At 48.3% G+C, this 10,209-nt stretch overlaps 1 protein-coding gene across 1 annotated transcript in view; it reads right to left on the bottom strand.

The window, feature by feature from the left end:
• Window positions 1-1,577: 1,577 nt before the first annotated feature.
• The window catches only part of GTF3C2 (general transcription factor IIIC subunit 2), a gene marked incomplete in the record, with an annotated part of 59,594 nt that continues 50,962 nt past the window's right edge, over window positions 1,578-10,209 (bottom strand). The window contains 4 exon segments of the mRNA XM_073624721.1: window positions 1,578-2,295; window positions 6,545-6,652; window positions 8,813-8,980; window positions 9,089-9,217. Coding sequence (XP_073480822.1) covers window positions 2,104-2,295; window positions 6,545-6,652; window positions 8,813-8,980; window positions 9,089-9,217 — 597 coding nt within the window.

The following is a 10,209-nucleotide window of genomic DNA, read 5'->3' as shown; positions in this document are numbered from 1 at the left end:
GCAGGTTTACTGGTTAGGACTGAATGGACTTGTCCTCCCCCGATTATAGCCATGCAACCAGAGGGCCTCTCATCCCAGGGTGGGTTTACTGGTCAGGACTGAGTGGACTTGTTCTCTGGTAATGTGACCATACATCGAGAGGGTCTCCTGCCTCAGAGCAGGTTTACGCATCAGGTTTGAACAGACATGTCCTCCAGACACAAAGCCATACACCTAGAGGGTTCCCCTTATCCCAGCAGTTTACTGAACAGGACTAAACATACACTATATTACCAAAAGTATTGGAAAGCCTGCCTTTACACATACACAAACTTTAATGGCATCCCAGTCTTAGTCCATAGGGTTCAACATTGAATCGGCCCACTCTTTGCAGCTATAACAGATGCAACTCTTCTGAAGGCTGTCCACAAGGTTTAGGCGTGTATCTATGGGAATGTTTGACCATTCTTCCAAAAGCACATTTGTGAGGTCAGGCACTAATGTGGACGAGAAGGCCTGGCTCATAGTCTCCACTAATTTATCCCAAAGGTGTTCTAGCAGGTTGAGGTCAGGACTCAGTGCAGGCCAGTCAAGTTCCTCAAGCCCAAACTCGCTCATCCATGGCTTTATGGACATTGCTTTGTGCACTGGTCCAAATCATTTGGTGGAGGGGGGATTATGGTGTGGGGTTGTTTTTTGGGGGTTGGGCTTGGCCCCTTAGTTCCAGTGAAAGGAACTCTTAAGGCTTCAGCATACCAAGACATTTTGGACAATTTAATGCTCCCAACTTTGTGAGAACAGTTTGAGGATGGCCCCTTCCTGTTCCAACATGACTGCGCACCAGTGCGCAAAGCAAGGTCCATAAAGACATGGATGAGCGAGTTTGGGGTGGAGGAACTTGACTGGCCTGCACAGAGTCATGACCTCAACCCGATAGAACACCTTTGCGATGAATTAGTGCAGAAACTACCAGCCACGCCTTCTCGTCCAACACCAGTGCCTGGCCTCACAAATGCGCTTTTGGAAGAATGGTCAAACATTCCCATAAACACACTCCTAAACCGTGTGGACAGCCTTCCCAGAGGAGTTGAAGCTGTTATAGCTGCAAAGGGTGGACCAACTCAATATTGAACCCTACGGACTAAGACTGGGATGCCATTAAAGGTCATGTGCGTGTAAAGGCAAGCGTCCCAATACCTTTGGTAATATAGTGTACTTGTTCTCCCCTGATGTAGCCATACACCCAAAGTGTCTCCCATCCAAGCATGGGTTTACCGATTAGGACTGAATGGACCTGTTCTCTGTTGATGTGGCCATATATCCAGAGGGTCTCCCATCCCAGCTTGGGTTTACTGGTTAGGACTGAACGGACTTGTCCTGCGATGTGGCCATTCATCCAGAGGGTCTCCCATCCCAGAGCAGGTTTACTGATCAGGACAGAACGGACAATACTGTTGATCCAGAATATTGCAGGAACATGTCAGTAAACTGGACACGAGAGTCCATTCAAACTGAAGGTTTTATCATATCTTATGGTGTAAAGGCCAACTGGTTGACTATTTTGAAAAGTTTCGGTAAAAATCACACAGACATGGGTATAAAAATGCAGATTTTTAATAAAGAACCAGAAATTCACCTTCTAAAGCAGCTCAATGTGAGCGAGTGTACATTAAAGGTAAATCCACAACAGACATCGTCTGCCTATCCCGAACTTCCCCTTCAGCCATCCCTTTGGCCGCGTTAACTTCACGTGTGTCAGATGGCGCTCGTCAGGGACAGAGAATCTTCATCATCCTCGACATCTCTCATTGGACGAAACTGAGCTGAATTCAAATCCCCCACAATGTCCAGCCTGGGGGGGGGGGTGGTGTCTGTGACCCCTGACCTCTGACCCCCATAAGCCTGGCAGGGTTGTGGTACATAAGTGCTGTCATGAAGGGTTGGGGGAGGGGGGGGGACTGGGGTATAAAATTCACCAACATTTAAAAAAAGGGATAAAAACCAAGAAGTGATATAAATATCTCTGAAGATGGACCTCGTCTTGGCGGGATGACGTTCCCCGTCGATGAGACGCTCACTCTCCTGAGGGGTCTACAGACATTACTGTCACTATACAAGCTACTGCTATAGCTGACCTTTAGGACTACAGTCACTCTCACAAGTACGATTTGTAGCCTGGAACTGTGCGGTCTTCTCCTGGATCATCCCCTGGCCCGCTGAGGACACCAGGCCACGGATACAGTGCACCCGAACCAAGCCAGAGTGACCCGCTGAAACAATCCATGTGTACGTATCCAAATTAGGGCTGAAACGAACCTTGAAATGACAGAAATAATTAATTAGTCGTTGACTGCATAACAAGACACAAGTTCACAAAAAGCAGATAAAAAGGCTGGCAGATCAATTCCCATCCTCTCCTGTTGCGATTATAGACAAAAAAAATGGGATCTTCACACTTACCCTGAAATCCATTTTCTGAAGTCCATCAAGGGGAAGGGGGGTCACCAAGGGCAGAGCAGAGGCAAGGGCCTTGAAGTCCATGAGATTTGGGGGGGGGGGGGGGGGTGTTGGCGGTTTCACAGGCCTTGAAGTCCATCGGGGTCAGTGGGGGTTGTAGGAAAAAGTCCAGTGGGGGTGGGGTGGTGGTAGGGGCGGTCAAGGGCCTTGGAAGTCCAATGGGGAGGTGTTTGTGGCGGCATGGGACAAAGGCTTTGGCAGTCCATTGGGGGATAAAGGCCTTGAGATATGGTCAGGTTTTAATGTCATCTAAAAAAGGAGGATTTGGACACTGGCAAGGAGAAAAACCTCAAGCACTTCCCCAGTATAACCACTAGACAGCATGCTTCAGTTTTGTGGTAAAGCAGTACTAAGGGCATGGGAAAAAAACAGAGGGACCTTGTTCCTCAATGGACTTTAAAAAAAAAAAAAAAAAAATGGATTTTACAGTTAGTACATTATAAAAAAACAAAAAACAAAAAAAAAACAAACAAAAAACAAACAAACAAACAAACACACACACAACCCATTCTTTATCATCCATGGAGGGACACAGGAAATAAGATACAACATTGGGACAACCAAAAGCACTCTAATAGGGCGTACACACGGTCGGACTTTGTTCGGACATTCCGACAACAAAATCCTAGGATTTTTTCCGACGGATGTTGGCTCAAACTTGTCTTGCATACACACGGTCAAACAAAGTTGTCGGAAAATTCGATCGTTCTGAACGCGGTGACGTAAAACACGTACGTCGGGACTATAAACGGGGCAGTGACCAATAGCTTTCATCTCTTTATTTATTCTGAGCATGCGTGGCACTTTGTCCGTCGGATTTGTGTACACACGATCGGAAATTCCGACAACGGATTTTGTTGTCGGAAAATTTTATCTCCTGCTCTCCAACTTTGTGTGTCGGAAAATCCGATGGAAAATGTCCGATGGAGCCCACACACGGTCGGAATTTCCGACAACACGCTCCGATCGGACATTTTCCATCGGAAAATCCGACCGTGTGTACGGGGCATAACTGGGGGCTGGGCCATACAGCAAAACCACCAACAAGCCTCACTAGAAGGACAGAGTACCTCTTGCAGGCCAGTAGTTACTTAAGAATCAATGCCGGAATCTGAATGAAAGAGAGGGCCCCCTACTAGACAGAAGAACCTGCAAATAAAACCAAATGGGGGAAGCATGGAGGATCAACTGGATGCTCCAGACCAGGATGGAGAAAATCCCCAAAAAAGGAAATTTCTTCACACAACCATACACAAGCCAGTGAGAAGCTGTTCAGCCAGAACCCAACCAAAACAGACCAAAAACAAAAAATTTCTCTAGGGAAGAAAAACTCTGAACCTGAAAAGGTCAACAGAACAAAACAATGAAATGACCCCCAGTACAAAAAACAGGCCCATGTGAATAAGCCCAAGGTCGAACTTCCCCATCTGTAGGGTCAAGAGTATAAGAGTCCGTGACTAAAAAGGAAGGTGCCTGACCAGACAGCCAACCTTGGCTAGCGGACTATACAGTAGTAGTACAATCTAAAAAGCTCAAGGGGGGGGGGGGGTTTGGGGGTAAAAGGACCACTGATCCCACCAGAGAACTCTAGGCTTTGGTCCCACAAAGTGAACAAGACTGAGGAAAAAAGATGCCCAAAAGGCACCACCAGAAGGGTAAGACCAGTATAAAGGAGAAGGTCTCCAGACTGGGGAGATGGGCACCACCAAGGATGCAGAGAATGAAACTAAACCAACCATTCAGACACCTCTAGATGACACCGGGGCCTGCAAAAAAATGTTGTTGTGAAGCCAGCCTAAGCTCAAGTCATAATACAAGACACCTTCTGATGCCTTTGGGTCCAGCAAGGCATCAACTGCTATGGAGCAAGGGGCAGAAATCTCTACCAAGAGGTGAAGATCATATGCCCAAGGACAGGACAAATGGAAAGAACTTAGGGGGACCTTCCCTGGAATGCTGCGGATCAGCCAAGGAAGGAGATCGATCCCTTGATTAAGAGGTTCTCTAGACCCTCTGTACCTAGCAAAGAATACCTGCAGCGGAAGGTTAGAACAATCCCCTTGCTGACAATGCAGGGGAGGCATAGGGCTCTTTGCCAACAATTTAGGGAGGTATAGGGCTCCTTAGTGATGATTTCCCCCCCCTCGCAAACCAGGATCTAGTGCACATGAAGCTACACAAAAAAACCCCTCAGTAGAGGCGTTACTGGTCAGGGAGAGGTCGTTTCCAAGATAATGCCCCTAAGACAGTACACATCAAAGGGAGACAAACACGATCAGCATCGTCCAGTGCACGGGTCCCTGTCACAGGGGAGATTCCCACTACATCCAGAGGTGAGGGCACTGCAACACCTAATGTGGCAATGGAGTCCAGAACTCATTAGGGTGCTAAGGATAAACAAGGTTTAGCCCTTTTTAGAGATAGCTTAAACTGGACCATCACACCAAATCGGTGACAGGTGGTCACCAACACTGGACCATCACACCAAATCGGTGACTGGGTTCCAGATTACAGGCTATGGTTCCTAAAGTAGATCAAGTTTCTAAAGAAGATCTAAAGTAGGTCTTATGGGGGTACTGAGTTCCAGATTACAGGTGACGATTCCTAAAAGTAGATCCTATAGGTGTACTGGGTTCCAGATTACAGATGACTGTTCCTAAAGTAGATCCCTAGTAGATGCCCTCAGAACCTCTAGTGGAGTATGGCCTTGGCTCACCCATAGCAGGAGAAGCTGCTATGGGTGTCCCTCACTGTGCAGACATGTTGCGGGTGCTTAGCGGTAATGCAGCTAGACCCAAATCTGCTGAGGGTTGAGTGGCCGGAGATGAGCAGGAAAGTATAGGCAGGCACCGGTAGAAGACTGGAGACCCATGAGGGGCTTGCAGCCAGTGGGATGGGGTCTCCTCTAATCACTGTGCTGCATGTTCTCTTTCCCACCATACAGCATATCAGTGCTCCAGGATTATCTCTTATTGCAGTGAAAGCGGCATTGGTGGGAAATTTAAAAGGTAGTCATTGGTGCAGATAGTGAGGTAGCTCCAATGCTTTAGCTTAATTGGCCTTACTGTCTGAGTGTTCAGAGAAAGGGTCACGCTTGGGGATGTGCCACAACTCTGGACCCAGAAAGCAGTATGCAGCTAACACACACACACACACACTACACAATGTAGAGCCCAAGACCCGAAGGCCACATTCTAGGCCAGCCCATCCAGTCTAGTGGGGTCTGGGTACGTGCCGAGGAAATGCCTCAATGGACCAGAAAGAAAATGGCTCATCAGCGGGACATCCAGTGAGACAGAGCCGCATACAGAGGAATATATACAGAGAGCGAGGAGAGAACCACACTGTGTGTTCTCATTTCACGCATCATTAACTCTCAGCTCTGCAGGCAGAAATCACAGAGAGGAGCTCTGCACCATTCCTGCAGATGAGGATCAGTTCGCACCTCCATGATTCCTCACCTTCCCTCCCCCACCACATCCCGAGTATAGCAACACTGACCTCTGATCCCATATCACAGTATCTACCAAACAATCAGCTGTTCAAGACTTATACTCCCGATCACCGCTCTCCAGCCTGGAATGTATCAGGGCTGACCCCACCCAGGACTCTTATTTTAGTCTTTGCAGAACATGGAAAACTCTGCAGTTTATTTAATCTCTTCACCAAATTCACAGATCTGCACAGGCTGTGCCCATTACGAGGGGTTCCCACCATCCCTGTGCCGAGTTCCTGGGTCTGTACACCTGCTGTGCCCATTATGAGGGGTTCCCACCATCCCTGTGCTGAGTTCTCGGGTCTGTACACCTGCTGTGCCCATTATGAGGGGTTCCCACCATCCCTGTGCTGAGTTCTCGGGTCTGTACACCTGCTGTGCCCATTATGAGGGGTTCCCACCATTCCTGTGCCGAGTTCCTGGGTCTGTACACCTGCTGTGCCCATTATGAGAGGTTCCCACTATGCCTGTGCTGAAATTCCACAGGAGCCCTCTCCTTTCACCAACACCCACCCCTTCCACAAAATATTTCCATGAAACAGAGCGCCTCACCTTGTGTATAGACTCCAGCTGGACGCGCTCCATGTTTACATCGCCCTTTGTCTCATTGGTTATCATCCTCCTGGTGGGCTCCCTGCTGTTAATACGATGGAAGTCTCTCTGCGGAGAGGAGGAGGGGTCAGTACAACGTGCACAGAAGAGATGAAGAACACAGTATAACATGGCGTTATGTCCCACCTATCGCAGATCAATTCCAGCCAAATAATTTTTTGCCTGGTTTATTGTCCAAAATGCCCATTGGGGAAATTTTTCATTTGCTCCTGTCCCGGTGACCACTGTTAACTGCCAGGGAGTGTAACTTCCCAAAGGAAGGGGTGTTTAGGGGTCACCACGCAGCACTGGCGTTCTTAGTTCCAGGACACTATCTGCATGGAGTTTGCATGTTCTCCCTGTGCTTGCGTGGGTTTCCCCTGGGTACTCCAAAGACAATGCCGATAGGTTAATTGGCTCCTGTCTGAATTGGGCCCAGTATGTGTATGTGCATATGCTGCAAAAAGTGAAGGAAAAGCCACAAACTGTTACAATCACAGTGTAGTACTTTATTCACTGGCTTTCAAAACAACCAGATACAAGGGTGAAACGCGTCAGTTGGGGTGGGGCCTAAGGCGGGGACTGTGTTCTGGAAGCTAGCTACATTGAATAAAGTCCTACGGTGTGATACCAGTGTGCGGGCTTTACCTTCACGTTCTGCAATAAAAATTCCAAGCTGGACAAGTAGTGAGCCAGCGTGACTCAGGATTTGAAAAGAGGTAGGTGGTATGGAGCCTCCTGCAGTCTGCGTCTCCCAGGATACAGACAAAGGTAAGAGGTGCTGAGGCTCCTGCGGTCTGCGTGTTTCCCAGGATACAGACAGAGGTAGGTGGTACAAGGCCTTCTACGGTCTGTGTGTGCCAAGATACAGACAGAGGTAGGCGGTACTAGGCCTCCGGCAGTTTTTGTGTGTCAGGATAAAAGACAGAGGTAGGTGGTACTGGGCCTCCTGCAGTCTGTGTGTCTCCGCAAACAGACATAGAGTAAGGCGATACTGAGCTATCAGAGTTTGGCTGTTCCTCACCCAGTTTTAAATGAATTGTAAAAGGCAGAAGGTTTTTTTTTATCTTAATGCATTCTATGCATTGATAAAAAGCCTTCTCTGCGCAGCAGCCTCCCCTCGTACTAATCTGAGCCCCATCTCAATCCAGCGATGTTGTAGGATTGTCTTGGCTGCTTGGGACTCCCCTCCTCATTGGCTGAGACAGCAGCGCAGTGCCATTGGCTGCCGCTGCTGTCAAAGTCAGTCAGCCAGCCAATGAGGAGAGAAAGGGGACGGGGCCGGGCCGAGGCTCCAGGTATGGACACAGGAAGCTGTGGCTTGACTCAGGTGCCCCCATAGTAAGCTGCTTGCTGTGGGGGAACTCAACAGGGAGGGACAAGGAGCTCCGAAGAGGGACCTGAGAAGAGGATCTAGGCTGCTCTATGCAAAACCACTGCAACGGAGGGAGGAGGAGGAGGCGGAGGAGGATTTACAATCACGTTAAGCCTCCTACACAGCTGTTACAGTTAATGACGGTTTCCGACTACATTTGAGAATTGATGATCATTAGCACCCTGCTTGGTAGAATTGGTTAATCGTACGCCTGAATCTAATCCTGGAAAATCCCAGCCTTAGTGCAAGTGTAGGAATTGATGTGGGTTTAAAGCCAAAAGAGCGGTCACACCAAATATTGATTAGATTTTTCTTCCGTTTGCTCTTACTTTACAGCATTTCTTCACACCTGCCTAATACTTTTTGCATAGTACTATAAGTGGTACTGAGCCTCCTGCTGTCTGTGTTTTAGAATACAGACACAGAGGTAGGTAGGTAGGTAGGTAGGTGGGTGGGTACTGAGCCTCCATCGGTCTGTGTTTCAGAATACAGACACAGCAGAGGTAGGTGGTCCAGCAGCCCCTACAGTGACACAGTGAGGGGGAGGTGCCTATTTGCTACATTGAGAAGGACGGGCCCATTTTACAACAAGAGGGTTTGTTACCATCTGGAATGATGCCCCATCCTTTACTGCTGTATGTATGTACCTAACGAGGTTGTCAATCCAGAAGGAGTCTCCCTAAGCTATTAAACTACAAGTCCCAGCATGCCCCGGAAATGTTCAATCTTTTACAGCTGCAGGGCCAGACTGCTGAAAAGGACAGGATTTTAGCGAATGGGTGTACATAGACTTTAATTAAAAGTTCTGCTGAGAAATTCACGACGTCATCCCGTACCAGAAGAGCGAGTCTTACCAAATCTGTATCCTGGAAGAGGAGGCGGGCACGGCTGGCTGCTGCTCGGAATGACTTTGGCTTGAAACGTTGGTAGTCCGTGGTCTCGGTTAACGGCTCACCAGATGGGCTCTGGGTGTCGCTGTCTGGGGGAGGAGCGGAGGACTGGAAATCGGCTTTATAAATAGGCTACATGGGAGAAGGAGGACAGGAGATGACCAATACTGACAGATGAGGGACTTAGGACATCTCCAGGAAAGTTACAGTTTCATATGTGCAAGCTGTGGTCATACTCACAAATCTGCGGTCAGCCGGCCGTTTGGTGTTAATAGAGTGGACGTTGAGAAAAGGCATCATGACGGCCATCACCTCGCCTGTAATATCCCCCGCAGTGACCGTTCCCAACCAATCCGAGCCGGACACACTCTGCAAAACAGCATGGAGTATAGACCATCGTTACCATTAGAATGGATGCTTCCCAACCTCTGCCTAGTCAGTTCTGTCAGAGTCTTCCAACCCTCGAGGTCTAGTCAAAATGATAGATTCCTCCATACTATACCTCAGTCTCTGCCCAGCCTATCCAATCAGTAGACTTCTCCATCAGGTATCCCAATCTCTGTCCAACCCATCCAATCAGAAGGAGTTCCCCATACTATACCTCAGCTTTTGCCCATCCCATCCATCCCGTACAGTCCACCATACATACTGTATAGCCCACCTCTGCCCAGCCCACCCAATCAGTAGAATTTTCCATCTTGCATCCAAATCTTTGTCCAGCCCATCCAATCAAGAGTGACCATATTATATCTCAGCTTCTTCCCAGCCAATCTGCACAGTCCCCATACTATATACCAACCTCTGTCCAGTCCACCCAATCAGCTGAGTTCCCCATCTTGTATCCAAATGTCTGTCCAGCTCATCCAATCAGCAGAGTTCCCCATACTATACCTTAGCTTCTCCCCAGACCATTCAATTTGCACATTCCCCATACTACATCCTAACCTCTGGCAAGCCCATCCAATCAGTAGAGTTCCCCCATCTTGTATCCCAATCTCTGTCCAGTCCATCCAATCAGCAGAGTTCTCCCATACCATACTTCAGCTTCTGCCCAGCCCATCCAATCTGTATAGCCCCCCTTACTATATAACCACTTCTGCCAAGCCCATCCAAATCAGTAGAATTCCCCATCTTGTATTCCAATCTCTGTCCAGCCCATCCAAATCAGAAGAACCCCACCACACCATATTCCAACTTCTGCTTGTTCATCGAGTCAGTAAAGTCCCTCATACTATATTCCAAACCTCTGCTCAGCCCATACAATCAGTGGAGTTCTCCATACTATAGGCCAATCTTTGCAGGCCATCCAATTAATAGAACTCCACATACTATAGCACACCCTCTGCCTAGGCCATCCAATC

The sequence above is a fragment of the Aquarana catesbeiana genome, linkage group LG04 (genome assembly GCF_042186555.1).
Source record: "Aquarana catesbeiana isolate 2022-GZ linkage group LG04, ASM4218655v1, whole genome shotgun sequence".
Classification (NCBI taxonomy): domain Eukaryota; kingdom Metazoa; phylum Chordata; class Amphibia; order Anura; family Ranidae; genus Aquarana; species Aquarana catesbeiana.
Note: the sequence above shows the minus strand (reverse complement) of the source record. Positions and strands in the feature narration are given on the sequence as shown.